Raw genomic sequence first — 18,750 nt, forward strand, 5'->3', positions numbered from 1 at the left:
TTAATACACATGGCTGTTAAAGCCTTTATTTCAAGACCTCAAAAGACTAATCCGGTGGTGTTTTCATTTTTAAATGGCTGCGATTAAAGATACTTTAAAAAAACATTTACCTATTTTGTAACCACTGTTTTAAAATTAAATTAGTTTATGGATTTTGGTTAATTTCATTATTTAAATCAAGCTCTGCACTCAGAGCAGGTCCTTGCCATGGGTAAATAGCTGGTTCTTGTTTACAGATCCCTAAAAGAAATGAACAGAATATAATCTAAACAAGGAAAAGAGGCCTAAAGTGTAAATAATTACATAGTTTCAAAGTCTAGCAACAAAATTTATCTTCTACTTTATAAATACTGAAAAGACCAAGGAATTTAACTGTGTATCATCACAAAGCTGTGTGTGTTTGCACACACATATACCCATGTACATAATGAATTTATATAAATATAAAAAAATTGCATGTTATAATGACCAATAGGAACCCAAAATAAAAATTTAATCATATTTGCCCAGCACTATTTACTCATTCAACAAATAGGTCTTGATCATCTGCCACAGGCAAGATATTCTTGCTGGAAAATCAGGATACAATCATGAAAAGGGAACTTAAGTTCAAAGAGGCACAATTAGAGGAGTAATTATGATATGGTATAGTAAGTGCTGTTGCAGGAAAGAGCAAGGACACCTACCCCACATTTGGGAACAGAGTCTACTGAGGAGCAGAGGCAACACAGAACACTGGGCACTGGGAACAATGACAGGCATTCAATGCCACTGCGACTGGAGTGGGACAGTGTATAGGGCTAGGGCCCTCGGGGCAAACACAGCCTTATCAGGAAAGGCCTGATAAGACTGCTGATAATAATAATAAATGCTGATCAGACTATACTTACATATTCAGGGTTGCCTGGGTGGCTTAGTTGGTTAAGCGTCTGCCTTTGGCTCAGGTCATGATCCTGGGGTCCTGGGATTGCGCCCTACATCCAGGAGCCTGCTCAGTGGGGAGTCTGCTTCTCCCTCTTCCTCTGCTGCTCCCCCTGTTTGTGCTCTCTCTCTCTCTCTCAAATAAATAAATAAAAATCTTAAAAAAAAAAAACCCGACTATTCTTACATTTTCAGAGAATAGGAATTCACTGGGGGTTTTGGGCAAGGAAATAACATGATTGCATTTGAGAAGAATCACAATGGCTATTACAATGTGCTGGAAAGGTTGTTCAAGAATTACAACTAAGACAGGAAGACCAGTCCGTAGGTTGCTGCAGTAATCTGGGAGGGGTGTACTAGGGTTGAGAGAGATGGGACAGAGGAGAGAAGATTCTAGAGCCCTTGAGGTAGAAGTGATTGTATGTGATGGCTGATTGGGTCAGATAGTGAAGGGAAAATGGTTCACTTCTAGCTTGGACAAACGGAAAGGATCCCAGTGTCTTCCAATCTGACTCATGAGGTGCAAGGAGATGCAGGTGTTGGCGGAAGAGTGGAAGGAGGCTCAGCAGTGAGTAGGAGCAGGGTGGAGACCATAGGGTCACTTTTGCACAGGCTGTGTTTGCAGCGCCTGTGGAGTTCCCAAATACAGATGTCTGGAGGCTGTTGGATGTTTATAAGGAGGTGAAATTTGAGGGGCGGGGGGAGGATCTCAGTGGGGCCTAGAGATTTAGTCACCATCAGCATATACAAAGAAGAGTTTTCCTTCCATTGTTTTGGCCATTTCTTCATCAGTCTATTTTTAATTTTTTTTTTTTTTAGGTTTTCCTTCTTTTAAGCCTTTTCCAAATGCATATTGGTATTCATCAGCTTCTCTGAGAATTGAATACAGATGTATGACTGCCTGAAGGAATACCAATATAAATGAGGAAAGAAAGATATAGCAGGCGTGTGAGAGGCACGGGAAGAGAAGAACGGGAACAGGTGCATGAGGTCTCATGAGAGCGAAGGTGTTTTGGAACAGTGGGACAGAACCATGGCCAATGCTCAAACTATCTGACCATCCTGACTGGTGTGCTGCCTTAGTGAGGAAGACTCACTAGGCCAGCATCAACCAATGAAAATAGCTCTTAAGTGATCTACGTTCCTCTGCTTAGATCTCATATGTGCCTTCCTTCTGATCTTATTGGTTTAGGGAATGTGCCAACAATAAAGACATGTCAGAGTGCAAATAAATTTAATAAGATTTGACTACCCTTGTGTAACAGGTTCTCAGCATGCAATGGGAAAGACTCGACCCTGGTCACAACTGAGCACATCTACACATCCCATCCCATTCTTATTTCAAAATAATTCTGTGAGTACCTATGACAATTTCTTGGTGAACAGATTTCTCAATTTCTGGATTGTTTTCACTCGATGCATTTCAAGTGGAGTGTTTTCTGAAGAGCTAAAATATGTATTACATACATTAATTTATATTTTATAAGCCTTTCTGGAAGAAGGTGAAGGGTCAATTAATTTAAAGGTATTTATCTTGGGGCACCTGTGGCTCAGAGGGTTAAGCATCTGCCTTCCTCTTAGGTCATGATCTTCAGGGTCCTGGAATGGAACCCGGAGTCAAGCTCTCTGCTCAGTGGGGAGTCTGCTTCTCCTTCTCCCTCTGCCCCTCCCCCTGCTTGTGCTCTCTCTCTCTCCGAAATAAACAAATGAGATCTTTAAAAAAATATTTATCTTATTATCTATTACAAAAATTAAGTGTGCTCATTGCAAAATGTCACATGATACAAAAAGTAAAATCCCACCTGTCTCTCTATAATCCTACTTCGGCGACTTGGCACACATTGGTATAGCCTTGTAGACCTCTTCTTATGCAGACGCTAATATAGATATAAATGCATGCAGAGTAAATGTGACCATACTCACATACATATACATTGCTCTCTGACTTTTTTTGTGTGTAACATACTTTCGGAACATAGACCTCCTTCCATGTCAGTTCTGTACAAGCCCAATTTCTTCTCTTTAATGCTTGTTTGGTATTCTCTGCTATAGGTGGTGGACCATTTGTTTTCTCCTATTGTTGGATATTCCAGTTAGCTCAAACATTTTAATGTTCCAAAAGAGTATCATCCACCAGTAAGTCAGGCCCTCCTAAAGGCAGGGATGAAAGGGTTCACTTCCTCTCCGTACTTTGAGCTTTCAGGATAGCTGTGGGCAAGGAGCAGGTGCTGAGTAATCCCTTCATGAATGAACAGGTGGATGACAACTGCTGCAGCTCTCCATAACTAAACTTTACAAAACCTTTCTTTAAAACAGTGAATTCATTCTTCTGAAAGTGACAGCCCTTTCTCAGCAACTTTCTTATCACAGGAGAAGTGGTGCTCAGATGCAAAGGAAGGTAGAGATTACATTAACTAAGACAGTTCAGACTTAATTGAGTACTTGCTATGTGCCAATTATTTTCAGAGTTGAACACATGTAATGTTCACAGCAAACCTACCAGAAAGCTTCCATCATTATTCTTCACTTAACAGAAAGGGAAATTGAGGTGCAGAGTGATGGACTGGCTTGCCCAAGGATTTACAGTGCACAAATTTTAGGCCTCTGCTCCAGAGTCTGTCATTCACATATTAAATTGTCTCTTGGGGCCCCAAGGTAGTTCAGTTGGTTAAGTGTCTGACTCTTGATTTCAGCTCATGTCATGACCTCAGAGTGGTCAGATGGAGCCCCATGTAGGGCTCTGCACTGGGCATGGAGTCTGCTTAAGATTATCTCTCTCTCCCCCTTTCACCTATCCCTCTCTCTCTCCCTCTCTAAAAAAAAAAAAAGGAATAACAATAATAAGAAAAATAAATTGCTTTTCCACACTCCATGTTCATTATGTCATTATTTGCAGTGGCCAGGATATTAGAACTACGTAATCATCCCTCATCAGAGGACGGGATAAAGATGTGACACACATGCACACACACACACATATACACTTACACAATGGAATAAAGATGTGAGATACACACATACAATGGAATATCACTCAGCTATGAAAAAAAGAAGTCCTGCCACTTGTGACAACATAGATGGAATTTGAAAACATTATGCTAAGTGATCAAAGCCTGACAAAGACAGATACGTGGTATCACTTATATGTGGAAACTAAAAAAAGAAAGAAAAAGAAAGAAGAAAGAAAGAAAGAAAGAAAGAAAGAAAGAAAGAAAGAAAGAAAAAGAAAGCCATAGAAAAATAAAGTAGAAAAGTGGTTGGCAGGAGCTGGGGAGTAGGGAAAATAGAAAGAGGTTGATCATAGGATACAAACTTTCAGCAATAAGATAAATAAGGTCTGAGGACCTAATGTAGGACATGGTGACTACAGCCAATAACACTGTATTGTATAATTGAAATCTGTTAAGACGATGGAATTTAAATGCTCTCTCTCACACACATGCGATATATATGTAAGGTGATGGACGTGTTAATGAACTAGATGGGAGAAACCTTTTCACAATGTTGTATACATAGGTCAAATCATCATGACGTACACTTTAAATATCTTACAATTTTGTCAATTATACCTCAATAGAGCTGAAAAAAATATGATCTTCCTAAAAATAAACAAACGAAAACAAATTGCCTCTCCAATAGGAAGGGAAAACAGTGAGCGACAAAACCAGAAATGTGCTAAGAAGGCTTTAAAGCAACTGGAGGCCCTGTGCCTCTGACATTTCATCAACAAGCTCATTCCCTATACCTACCTGGAGGATACAAACTGCTAACTTAATTTCATCTTCTCCCCTGTGCTCCTTCACATTCATAAGTATGTTCTTCTATCTCGTTTTCTATTAATAAGATGTCCTCGGGCACCTGGGTGGCTCAGTCAGTTAAGCACTTGGCTCTTGGTTTCGGCTCAAATCATGATCTCGGGGTTGTGAGATCTAGTAGGGCTCCCCACTCCACACGGAGTCTGCTTGAGATTCTCTCACTCTCTCTGCCCCTCCCCCTGCTCCCGTGCACACATGCGCTCACTAAAATAAATAAGATCTTTAAAAAAAAAAAGTCCTGATGTACTGAAGCTTATAAATAAGGCAAAACTTAAAGCTCTAAAAAATTAAATCATCCAGTAGTATTTTTTATTGTGAAACACTTCAAACATTTGTGGTTGCCATTTCTGAAGCTGGGGTCTACTGCTCTGATGCAAATATATATCTACTGAAGGGTATTTTCACATCCCAGAGAGATGAACGTTAGTTTAAATTTTTTTTTTTTTTAGGTTTAATGGCACCTTAAAAAATTTGAAGGGTCAAATTAAGGATTTTAAAATGGATGAAACTGGGATCCCTGGGTGGCGCAGCGGTTTGGCGCCTGCCTTTGGCCCAGGGCGCGATCCTGGAGACCCGGGATCGAATCCCACGTCGGGCTCCTGGTGCATGGAGCCTGCTTCTCCCTCTGCCTATGTCTCTGCCTCTCTCTCTCTCTCTGTGTGACTATCATAAATAAAAATTAAAAAAATATATATATTTTAAAAAAAATAAAAATAAAAATAAAATGGATGAAACTAAAAGCTATTAAAAACATGCAGTCCCAAACCCGAAAAGTCAGCAATCTCTTGAGAAAATACCTTTAAGAATAGGCTAGGGAAAATATATATAAATTTGACTTTAGAAGACACACAGGTGTTAAGCACCAAATATTATTCTTCAAGAACATCTTAAATATGACAAGGAAACCTAGGTGGCACAGACAGTTAAGCATCTGGCTCTGGCTTTGGCTCTGGTCATGAACTCAGGGTTGTGAGACTGAATCCTGTGTCAGGCTCCCCGCTAAGTGTCGAGTCTGTTTAAGACTCTCTTCCTCTGCTCCTCTTCCCACCATGCTCTCTCTCTCAAATAAGTAAATAAATCTTAAAAAAAGGAACATCTTAAGACATAGTTGGAAAAGCTCCAAGTGATTTAAGGCATGTAAATATATATATATACACATACACAAACATACATATATACATATATATACTATACATATGAATCTTATTCTTTTATGTGTGAAAGGACAGAATTGATGCCACCAAAAACTCTTTAAAATGTTATTTTCCATGAAAAACATATTTTTCCAAGGCATATTATAATAAATGCATACTTTGAACTTACTTTAACTAGTGAAGATAATTCTGATCAGTAGATCAAGTATACACTGTGACAGAAAACTCTAAGTCAAAACGTATATCACCTACAATGCTAGTAGCAAGAAATCTCATTAATAGGTACTTCAGCATTTCTTAAGTTCAATAATTGATTTTTATACTCCAAAGCACTACAAAATGTTAGCATTAAATAAATTTGATTTTAATCCCATTATTTAAACTTAGAAATATATCCCAAACAAGACACAAAAAACACAGTAGTATATGGATAAGAATACATTTTACTTTAAATCTCAGGTTGGTCCCTACTGGATTCTGGTGGCAATAGTTTATTCCTCTCATTTGAAGTTTCTTGATCTAAAGGATAGTGAGATTGTCACTTGGCTTGCCTTGAAGGTTGATTTAACATCAAATGAAATGATGGCCATAAAAGTATTTTGTAAACTCCATAAAAGACTATATGATTATGCATCAGGTAATAGTAACAATCAGAATTTATCTGGAGTACTGAGTTGCTCATAAGTTATGTAATACCACTAATCCCTGAACAATATGGGGGTTGGGATACTGAACCACGCTCCCTCCCACAAGGTTGTTGAAAATCCATGTATAACTTCTGATTCCCCCCAAACCTAACTACTAATAGCCTTCTGTTGACTGGAAGCCTTACTGATAATTTAAGCAGTCGATTAACACATATTTTGTATGCTATAGGTATTATATATTGCATATTAACAATAAAGTAAGCTAGAGAAAAGAAAACGTTATGAGAAAGTCAACAGAAAACATATTCACAATACTGTATTCATTGAAAAAATCTGTATTTATTGAAAGTGGACCCACTCAGATCAAACCTGTGTCACTCAAGGGTCAAATATTTATACAAAAGTAACATCATTTGGTGATGTCACCCCACTGACGTGCTCTTAAAGTTCAGAAGTGATCATATACCAAGGACAGAGTGCTCTTAGAAGAGATTGGTAATAGACTAAGTCATTCTCCACCACCTAACCCATTTGTCAAAGCTTTTCAAGACCTTTAGTAACTAACCCAGGCAGTAAGCAGCCAGTTAAGAGCAGTTGCCCACCATGTTTTCCCTACCATCCCCTACCACCACTGCCTCATGATCTCATTTCACAGTGGCTTCAGTTTTGGAAAAAATAACTATTTATCAGGCAATATACCAGGTGCTGACAAAAATTTCAACTCCCAAAATAACCCTACAAACTTTTTCTATTTTCCCAATTATATAGATGGGTAAAGTGGGGGTCAGAAAGAAAAGAATCTCCAACTATCACAAAGTAAATAAATGACAATATCAAGACTCACACTCAGGTTAGCCTGAATCCACATTCTAATGGTGTCTATATATACCACTTTGCCTCTAATCATTTTGTTATTCTAATCACCAGTTGCTTTTCTTCCTCCTGTTTTTTTTTTAAGATCATTTTAAAAAGTAATCTCTGCACCCAGTGTGGGGCTCAAACCCACAACTAACTCCAAGATCAAGAGTTGCACACTCCACTCACTGAGCCAGCCAGCTGCTCTGCTGTTCTTTTCTGAACAAAAAAAGCCTCAAAAAACTAATACTCTCGTAGAAAAAGAGGTAAAGACTTGAACAAATACCTCACGAAAGAGAATGTCCAAATGGTCAATAAATATATAAGAAGGTGCTTGATTTCATTAGTCATCAGAGAATTGCCAAGTAACACCATAATGGCGTGCTTGTACACATTCACCAGGCAGGCTGGCTAAAATGTGAGAGATGGCACCAAGTTTTGGTGAGGCACTCTTAGCAGGAGTGCAAATTGATTGAACTACTCTGGGAAGTGGTTTACCAGTATCACCTTAGGCTGAATATGTGTGTGTGTGTGTGTGTGTGTGTGTGTGTATTCACTCCACAACTTGGCAATTTCATCACTAGTTTCATATTCAATAGAAATGCATACATAATACGTAAATATCCACAAAATGGCATGTCACAAATGTTTATAGAAACAGTATTTGGGGGATCCCTGGGTGGCTCATCAGTTGAGCATCTGCCATCAGTTCAGGTCGTGATCCCAGGGTCCAGGAATGAGTCCCACATCGGGCTCCCAGCATGGAGCCTGCTTCTCCCTCTGCCTGTATCTCTCCCTCCCTCCCTCTCCCTCTCTCTCTCTCTCTGTCTATCATGAATAAATAAAAAATTAAAAAATCTTTAAAATAAACAGTATTTATAAAAGCCCTAAACTGGAAACAACCTAATGCCTATCAACAGTCAGATGGATAATTAAATTATGGTATAGCTATGTGATGGAATACTATACAGCAATGAGAATGAATGGGCTGGTGGCCACATGGACTAATCTCATAAATATAATAATGAACAGCACAAACTGAACAAAAACAGTATATATTGTGTAAGTCCATTTGTATATAATTCAGAAATAGGAACAACTAATCCATGATGTTAGAAGCCAGATTCGTAGATACCCAGGGTGGGGGGAGGTGGTCAGTTGGAGTAGAAGGGAGGATGAGGGTCTTGATATCGTTTGGTTTCTTGGTTTTAGTGCTGGTTACACGGGCTTGGTCACCCTGTGAGCTTTGGTCAAGATCGACACTTATGGGGCACACCTGGGTGGCTTGGTCAGTTACATGTCTGACTTTTTTGTTTTTTTTTAAGATTTTATTTATTTATTCATGAGACACACAAAGAGAGGCAGAGACACAGACAGAGGGAGAAGCAGGCTTTCTGCAGGGAGCCTGATGTGGGACTTGATCCCAGGACCCTGGAGTCATGACCTGAGCCAAAGGCAGATGCTCAACCACTGAGCCACCCGGGTGCCCCAAGCATCTGACTCTTGATTTTTGCTTGTCTTGACCTCAGGGTGGCTCAAGGTGAGATCAAGCCATGAATAGGACTCAGTGGAGAGTCTATTTGAGTTTCTCTCCCTCTGTCTCTCACGCTCTCTCTCAAAATAATAAATAAATCTTAAAAAAAATTTTAAAAAAAAGATCGATGCTTAAGATTTTTGCCCTCCTCTGTGGAGAAGCTGTACTTCAATAGCAAGTTTAGCGAAAAGAGTATCAATCTCTGCTCCCAATGCATGCAAATGTCAGTATTTTAGAAGTGTTTCACAGGGGTGCACACAGGGCTTACTATGCTTATACATCCTTTTAAGCTATTTATTCAGCTGACAGGTTTTCATGTCATTCAATATGATAAAAAATAGCAAGACAGTTCAGATAAAAATAGGAATTTTTCCTGACAAATGAAGCGGGGTTCAAAAAGAATGATCATTCGGTGTAAACCAAATAACGAAGACTAGATCTTGAATTCACAGGCGAATGCCAAGGAGAGGCTTATGCGTTGAGTCTCATAGAGAAAGAAAGGGGCCACAGCCTGCAGGGCAGGTGCCACTCACAGAATATTTTTGAGTATAGAGGCAGCGTGATGCAAATCAGGGGAGAGGCTCTAATAAAGGGGACAGCCGTGGAAGATAAAAACCTAGAAATGAGGAACTATGGCATATGTACATAACTTTATTCAAAACCCACGTAACTTTCATACTCTTCCTGAGACAACGTTAGAGTAGGAGGCATTCTTAAGAAAGCTGTCATCCTCAAAAAAAAAAAAAAAAAAAAAAGGACGGTAAGAACTAGTGGAGGACTCACACACACACACACACACAAAACACATCAATTTGTATGTTACAGCTAATAAATATATTTTTTATTCATACACACTTTAAATTCCCAAGTTTCAGGTAGAATTCAGTACTGGCCCGGTCTAAGCCATCATCCTCTGAAATGGACAATGACTGGAGAAAGGACACCAGGACAGTCCACCTAAAGGACATTTAATGGACAAGGCCCCAGCCACTGCTACTATATCCAGGTTTGGCCTGCCCTCTGCCCCGTTATGCCCCTGACCATTCAGTGGGCAGCTTCCAGACTCCACATGACATCTGCTTTATAGGCAAATGAGAGCTCACAGGCAGATATATTCGTAGAGGGTTCTGCTCCTTCCTCCAAGGAAATGAAATATGTTTCAGATTTTACATGCCTCTAGCTTCAGGCGGGCTCTCTCTAAACAGCCAACGCTAAGAGGCTAAAGCAGCAGCAGGTGGGTTACAGGTTAGGGTTCCCAAGAGATACATGTTCTAAAAGAAAGGAAAATTCATTTCTAGCCACCAAAGTGTATATTTCTTTTATCTTTAAAATATTGTTGTGCTGTGTGTTTCATCATCCCTTAACCAAAATGCTGGGGGGAAAAAGTTTGAGAGAGAGCAATGATTCAAATCTCCTAAACTTAAAGTTAATAGTCCAAAAACATACCCATCAAGCTGTCTCTTCCATTTATTTACATGTTCAATGTCAGGAAAAGGACAAAAATAAGTAGGGCCAAGAGGATAACTTTGTTTGAGGCCTTATTTCAAACTTCCTCTATTCAAGAGGCCATATAACCACAGATTCCTTCTAATTCAGTATATAAGGGTAAACAAATACATAAAGCTAGGGAACTGTCAGCCTTCGTTATTCCATAAAAATAAGGGGTTTTAATCTCAAATTACTTATCAGATTTTCTTTATGTGGATAATTTTAACACTTTAAAAACTTTCTAACACTTTCCCACCCCCCAACTCCCGCAAATCCTATTAAAAAGCCATTAATTTTTCTATTGGGAAAAGAACCCACATCAATCTCTGCAGATGTCGTCTTTAAAAATCCTTGCCGGCTATCTCAGTACTACATCTACTCCTTACGTGTCAACTGTTGCATTCAAAAGACAAACAGCACCAAATACATAACAATTAAAAAACTCTTTAAAATTACGGGGGGGCTTCTTACATACGCTTCTCCCTATTTAACGAAGCTGAACATTACCTCTTACCACCTGATGGGAATAGAGCTCTCCCTCCCTCTCCCTCCAACTCCCAGTCCTCAACTTTATTATTTAGATCCTATCAGATTTTGACCTTGTTAGTCCTGGCAGCATCACACAGGTCTTTTCCAGGGGCCAATTTTCCAAGGTCACAGGTTTCTTTACGTTACACCCGGAAGGAGTGATTAGCTGCCTTTGTGGAATTTCCACGTGTTCTGCAGCCAGGAATCTCAAACCAGTGTCAGGCGTTTCAGCACTGCAGTTTGGCCAGCCTGCGTAAACCTCTCATCCTCTTTCACATCAGTCCCTGAAAATGAAGCAGCCACATGCACGAGGAGTAGCAAATAAAGCCAGCGCCTCCTGCGAGCTTGGCGGCTAGCGTGCTGCACGGCACATTTCAATTAGCATCCCATCACTATTAAGTAGTGATACTTGAGTGTGTGTGCAAGCCTGCCTTGTAGGATTTAATACTCAGACAGCCATTTTGCAAAACACAGCAGGTCCGTGAAATAAGGGCTATTTCAGTGAAACAGTCACAGAACGATAAAGCTGCTGCAAACGCCGGCGTTGCTGCAACAGCTGTGTCATCCGTCAAGTGATTATCATCTACTGTTTCCCTGCAGCCGTTCCGAATGGGATTTAATAGTAGCCTCTGTGGCTATCTTTAATTTCACCAACTCCATAGCATTTCTCTCTAAAAGAGATTCTCCTCCTGCCGTCATTCAAAGATGAGAACAGGACTCCTTTAGGTAAAAGAGGCTATCAACTGGTCTGCACGGACACAGAGCTTGGAGACAATGGACTGGCCACACGGTCCCCCGCGCAAGTTATTGCCCATCTTAGCAAAGTAACACGGCACCGGAGATCTATTAAAAAAAAAAAAAAAATCTCGGGGGGGGGGGGGCATCTCAGAATCTCCTAGACCTCAGGTGCCTCGGAAACTCGTAGTACAAATGATTGATTCTCTGGCCGATCCTGAGCACAGGGATTCAAGGCATCGGAAAGAGGCAACATGCACCAGACAGACACGAATCGGATCTGCAGCCCCGGCTGCAATTGCACAGCAACAGCAACTTACATAGGACACCCGGACTCGCCGCCGATGCACCAGCCCACAGCACTGCATGAAGAGCGGTGCCGAACGCAGTCAGCGTGTGGCTTCACCGAGCTGCGCTGTGCCTTCTGGGCTCATCAGAGCCACTGTCCATTGCTTCCCCCCTTGTCCTCCCAGGTAAGAGGCACGGGGCCGATGGGCACTCAGCTTCTGCCTCCCAGGTAGCTCCTAAAAACACCCGCCGGTCCGGCACGCATGCCAAAACTTTGTTTTCCCTTTCTCGGGGAATCTGGGATCTTCTGCAGGGAGTTGTCTACCCACCAGACATCTACCCAGAGGAGAATTTATTTTCCTGAAATAACTCTTACGGGCACACGCGTGCGACCGTCCGGATCAGGAGAGTTTCTGGGCCACATGGTCACTGTAGCCATTCTCAGCTCGGGGCACTGGCCAGCATCGGGGAGCCTCTGGCCCCTTGCAAGGCCGCAGCCCCCCGCGGGCTGCGAGGGGAGGCCTACCCCTGATGCCGCTCCTGCTCCTGCCCCCCGCGCCGCTGCCCCCGCGGCTGCGCTGCCATCACCGCCTCCTTCCCAGAGCTCGGAGTGGCAGCAGCGTCCCTGCTTCGCGGTCACCCCGCGAACGCTCCGGGCATATCTGATCTGCAGCTCCTCCCTCCTCCCTGTCTCCTGAAAAATCACAGAGTCCAGACTCTAATTCACTCCGGATGCCTAGGACTACAGAGCCACCCTCCACACTGTCAGACGCTTTGTCCTGCAGTACGTGTTCCCCACCAACCGGAGGAAGTGGCCTCAGGACCCCATCACTCAGCCACTGCAGCCAAACAGGTTCCTTTTTCTCTTTTCGCTCACGGCCAAGGACTCACTTCCTACATGAAGGCACACTCACTACACACAACCCCGGTAAGCAGATCCGATCAGAGTCAGACGTAAGGAGTCAGATAATATAATTAATTAGATGATATCTCACCTATGATTTAGATACGAGGAGCTGAATAAGGCTGCCTGTAAAGCACCAGTTCTTACAAATGAATGGTCCTCGCAAGCTATAATTTACGTCCTTCTCTAAAGACACGGTTTGCAGGGGCTGAGCTGATCCTATCGTTCTTCCTAAAAGGCCTTTGTGCGTGTCACACCTGAAGAGATGAATTATTAACAGGCATCTGGGGGATAAAACTACTGATTTGTAATGATATCAACCGTTCTAATTAGCAATGATTCATATGGCCCGTTAGTGTGCCACGGCTATGGATGCACACGTGCCCCCATGCCCAGGTCCCTTTAGATACTGGTGCCACTTGAGGAGGCAGGTTAACTATTTCAAGTCATGGATGAAGATCACTCACCATCATGTTATGTTCATTAGGGCCTTAGACAGTGCCAGCCTACGAGGAGGCCAACACTTCGCCAATATTTCCTTAAAACCTATGATTTATAGTAACAAATCTTTATTATTATTAATAGTCCAGGAGCCTGTTAGAGATTAAAAACAAAACAAAACAAAACAAAACCCCTGCCTCATTTCAATGTTCTCATTTCACTAATAAAGTAACTAAGGCCCCACATGGTCAAGTGTTTTGTCTATGAGTAACGTAAGCAAAAGTATTACTATGCCTGGTAATTTATCTAGTCTGTGAAAATTCTCATAGACTAATTAATCCTCCATGTATTGGAAGGTTCAAAAGGGAAATAATGAATAAACTATAGATAGACAATTAGGTTACCTTTGGGATTATATCAGAAGCCTAGAATAAAATAAAATTTCTGAACTACATTGCAAATGTGCTTGTAAAAGAGGCATTGGGAAAAGCAAACGAACAAAATCTCAATACCTCCTGGACCATCCAGGATACATTCCCAGTAGGTAAGAAATCAATTTGATTTCTTGAAGAAACTTTAGTGAGAAACATAGTTAGTGATAGATTGAGAATATAATTCAAATTTAGACCTTTTCTTGAAGACCCTTCATCTGTCTCATCTAGAACACATTTACTAGAATAACTGAATAAAAATAAAGAATTAACATTAACTCTAAGTTAGAATAAGAGGAAAATGTTGGAGATATGATTTCTTCCATGATTCTGTTTTTGATTCTCTGATTCTGATTCTCAAAAATCAGACTGATTATTAACAATCAGCTGTTAACTGATTATTAACAGAATCAGTTAATAACTTTTTATTAACGCTGATATTATTAAACACAAAATGAGAGACATCCACAGTTCATTAGAGATTCCACCCACCTTGCCATTCAAGAATCTATGAAAGGATGCCAAGCACCAATTTGATTCAGCAAGCATTTATCGAGCACCTTCTATTTGCTCACCACTGTGTTGGGCGCTCGAAATAGGAAATGAATAAAATATAGTCCCTACCTGTCTCTAGGGACCTAAAACAAAACAAAGGAAAGGGATCCCTGGGTGGCACAGCAGTTTGGCGCCTGCCTTTGGCACAGGGCGTGATCCTGGAGACCCGGGATTGAATCCCTCAACGGGCTCCCGGTGCACGGAGCCTGCTTCTCCCTCTGCCTGTGTCTCTGCCTCTCTCTCTCTCTCTGTGACTATCATAAGTAAATAAAAATAAAAAAAAAATTAAAAAAAAAAGGAATGCAAAACAAAGGAAAGAGAACACAGAATTTGAGTGCTCTGGGAATACCACTGATACAGCTCCTACCTATCCCTAGAAGGACTACTAACTTGGGAATATGGGTTGCTCTTTGCAGAATGAGTATGTAGAATTGCACCCAGTGTAAAAATGAGGTTCGAAAGCATTCCAGGCAATGTGACAATAGAGGCAAAAGCACAGAAAATTATATGCCAAATATATAAATATATATACAAAATAAATTTGGTTTATATTGAATGTGAAGAAAATGTAAATAGATTAAATATTTGTGATATACTCAGAGAACAGGGATATACCCAAAGTCCCTCAAACTAACCTGGGTTCTCCCCTAAATCCAGGCCTCACTCATTTCTGTATCATTTAGTGCAGTGATGGACACATAGCAAGTGTGACAAAGACTCTCTTTGTGAGTTCCCTTTGCCTCATTAAGAGTGATGGAAATGGACATGTGGCTGCTGGGCAAGGAGATATCTCGGCCTCCCTTGCTACCTGGAAAGGTCACGTGACCAGATTCTGTTCCACAGGAAAGGAGGAAATGACAGGTGCCAATGTCTTAGTCCTGCCCTTAGAGGGAATGGAGCATACCTTTCCTGTTCTCTTTTCCCTTTCTTGCTGTCCTGACTGTAGACATGGTGCTGACAGCTAGAACCATCGAAAAGCCATTTAAGTTGAGGAGGAAGCTGAATGTTTGGGAGAACAGAGCAACAAGACAGAAAGCTTCTCAGTCCCTCTGTTGCTTACATTCACACTATAACATGAAAGAGACACTCCTATGTTACTGAGGTCACTTTTAATTCGATCTCAGTTATAAAAGCTGAGGGTGGATTTTTTGTTTTGTTTTGTTTTGTTTTGTTTTGTTTTGTTTGTTTGAGAGAGAGAGAAAGAGAGGGTGTGTGCAGGAGCAGGGGTGGGGGCAGAGGGCGAGAGAGAGTCTTAAACAGGCTTCACGCCCAGCACAGTGCTCCATCCCACGACCATGAGTTCATGACTTGCACAGAAATCAAGAGTCAGAGGCTTAGCTAACCCAGGCAGGCCACCAACTGTGTATTTTTAAAGTACCCCAAAATGTTTCTGGAATGAATGATGAATTCACAGAATCTAGGACTGAGGAGGAGGAAGGGAGTAGGGGAGGGTCTGGAGAGCAGGATAAGACTAGACTGTGAAGTGCTTTGAACACCACAGCAAAGATTTTAGACTTTATGAATTAGTGAAGTCTTTGTATGTGAAGGTATCTGTTGTTTTATTTAAAAATTAGGGGGGAAGGATCCCTGGGTGGCGCAGTGGTTTCGCGCCTGCCTTTGGCCCAGGGCGCGATCCTGGAGACCCGGGATCGAATCCCACGTCGGGGTCCTGGTGCATGGAGCCTGCTTCTCCCTCTGCCTGTGTCTCTGCCTCTCTCTCGCTCTCTCTGACTATCAGAAACAAATAAAAAAAAAAAATTAAAAAAAAAAATTAGGGGGGAAAATCTCCAGACTGTTTTGTTTTAAAAACTAGTCAATAGGGATCCCTGGGTGGCGCAGCGGTTTGGCGCCTGCCTTTGGCCCAGGGCGCGATCCTGGAGACCCGGGATCGAATCCCACATCAGGCTCCCGGTGCATGGAGCCTGCTTCTCCCTCCGCCTGTGTTTCTGCCTCTCTCTCTCTCTCTCTGTGACTATCATAAATAAATAAAAAATTTAAAAAAAAAAACTAGTCAATAGTTCAAGATAAATAAGAAATCTGAAGCTTTTGAACTTGTGTGGTTATCTACAATAAATGTCTATCTACTAAAAAATCAAATCAGATCAATAAAACTAGCTGTTACTAAAACTAGCTGTTTGGATCACGTAGCTAAATCACAAATGTAATGAATTACAAGATTAGCTATTTTTTATCATGCTAGATGTATTCAAGTAAAATATTAAAAGGTGACGATGAGAGGCAGAATGACAAAAGCAACGAGTTAAAAATAATTGCGGATAAATGATGTCGTGGCCAGGTGTTTTTTTTTAACAGCCCAAGAGACTTATATCTGGGAGTCTTTATAAAATTTGAGAATTCATGTTTATTTACTATTCCCTTTCTACATTACTATTACTTAGGAGGAATAAAGTACGCAGTGGATGTAAAACGCAGATTAAATGCTTGTTTTGAGAAGACTCTTTGATAAAACCAGATCTAGAGAAGCCTTCTGTAGGGGAGCTGAAGGCTCCTTGTCAAGGCTGACTCTGGCTTGAGTGTTTATGGCTTTTTTTGTGGCTATGGTTTCCCTCCCCTTGCAGACACTAAAGCCCATATATCCAACTGAAGTCTTCTTTCACAGTATGTTGTAAAGGCAATTGTTCAGAGCCTTGTGTTCTTAAATGCACCAAAAAGTTCTTCACTGATTTCAGTAAAAACAAAACAAAGCAAAAGGACCAAATGCCTATATTTGTAAACAAGATCATCCATCAACAATATCAATTGAGTGCTACCTCCTATGTATGCATACCTGCTACACACTAGGGATAAAAGAATAAGTTCAATAACCAAGGTCCTTGACTGCAGAGAGACTAAAACCCAGGGGATAAGACAAGGAAAATCAATCACATAAACATATCATTGCAAACTGCCTGGTTCTTCAAAGGGAAGTATAGACTATTGAGACCGTATGTAGCAGTAGACAACTTCTAGAATTAGGGGTGTCAGAAAAGGCTCCCCTGAGGCAGTGCCATTGAGGTGAGGAGTTAACCAAATGTAAGGAAGAGGAGGTGGGGAGAGGGACTATGGTAGCCATATTCCGGATGGAGGAACATTATTTACAAAGGTCTCTGTGGTAGAAAAGAGGATGCTGAGTGGAAGCAGTTGAAGGATAAAGGAAGAGGAAGAGTGGTACAAGAATAGGATAGAAAAGTAGATAACTTCCAGATCACAAGGACCATGCTGGGGACTTTCATCTTTACACTGACAGCAGTGGGATTCCATTCATACAGTTAAGAGGCGTGATCAAATTTGTATCATCTAAAACACATGTTGGTAGTGGAGCTGAAGCAGAGTGGGAGATGGCCAGAGAGGAGGCAGTGAGACCAGCTCAGAAGCTGCTGCGATGGCTTCTTATGCTAAGAAGGTGGAGGGAAGAGACATGGATAAATCCATGAGGTATTTAGGATATAAAAGTGGATAAGCACAAGTACAGAAAACAGAAAAAGAAATCCAATGTAAAAGATACATGTTCCCAAATTCTCTCAGTTCTAGATATTTCGATCCACTAGTGAAGCTCGGTCTCCAGTAGCACATCCCATGATAAATCTTTATTTTCATATTAGTTCCACTTTACTTCTATGCTTGGTCAATATCCTCATTTCTCTTAGAATCCTGATCAGGATCTCTTGTTGGCTCTCTGTCTCTTCCATTCAGCTCTACTTATCTAGTCCCCCAAAAGCACCACTCTATTCTATTCCAGCTTTTGAACATCTTCTCTCTTTCTCTGTTTTTTTTTTTTTTTTCTCCCTCATCAGGTTGTCCAGATTCTTTTTTTATCCACTGGTTGTTTTGTTTTTCAGACCAACAACCAGGCATTTCTTCTCAGTGATGCGAGTGGCATCACTTGTTTATCTTCCACTTACATACAGAGAGCAGCAGAAGTAAACAAAACAGTTCCATGCAATGTGATTGGGGGGAAGAAGTCATACTTGCAAATGAATAATAACCAGGAAATGTGTACTAGACTTCACTAAGTCTAGGACATATCTGGTGTTCTAGAGTTAGAATACAAGTTACATTCAGGGGCGCCTGAGTGGCTCAGTGGTTGAGTGTCTGCCTTTGGCTCAGGTTGTGATCCTGGGGTCCTGGGATCGAGTCCCACATCAGGCTCCCCATACAGAGCCTGCTTCTTTCTCTGTCTATGTCTCTGCCTCTCTCTCCGTGTCTCTCACCGAATAAATAATCTTAAAAAAATGAATACAGGTTACATTCAAAATCACGAGAAAACCGTGCAACTCCAGTAAATCCCCACGGCCTAGTTGAAAAAAATGCAATCCCACAACAAAATCTTTTAATTACGTATAGCTCAAAGAACACAACAAAGAATCCTCCAACTCACAGCAACACTTCCCCCAAATTTCCTTTTCTCCCTAATTCTCTCTTTTAAAAGAAACAGATTTTATTTATTTATTTAG

The 18,750-nt window shown here is 41.1% G+C and overlaps 1 protein-coding gene across 6 annotated transcripts in view; it reads right to left on the reverse strand.

Annotated features, from left to right (window-relative positions):
- Positions 1-18,750, reverse strand: part of CACNB2 (calcium voltage-gated channel auxiliary subunit beta 2) — a 376,515-nt gene that overhangs the window by 239,238 nt on the left and 118,527 nt on the right. The window contains exon 1 of one of the 6 annotated variants that reach the window (XM_072749417.1): positions 11,998-12,572. The exons of the other annotated variants lie outside the window; for them this stretch is intronic. Coding sequence (XP_072605518.1) covers positions 11,998-12,045 — 48 coding nt within the window. The 5' untranslated portion in view covers positions 12,046-12,572. Of the gene's footprint in view, positions 1-11,997; positions 12,573-18,750 lie in introns of those variants that run through there. 6 annotated transcript variants of the gene reach the window in all.

Source organism: Vulpes vulpes, chromosome 2 (genome assembly GCF_048418805.1).
Source record: "Vulpes vulpes isolate BD-2025 chromosome 2, VulVul3, whole genome shotgun sequence".
Lineage (NCBI taxonomy): Eukaryota > Metazoa > Chordata > Mammalia > Carnivora > Canidae > Vulpes > Vulpes vulpes.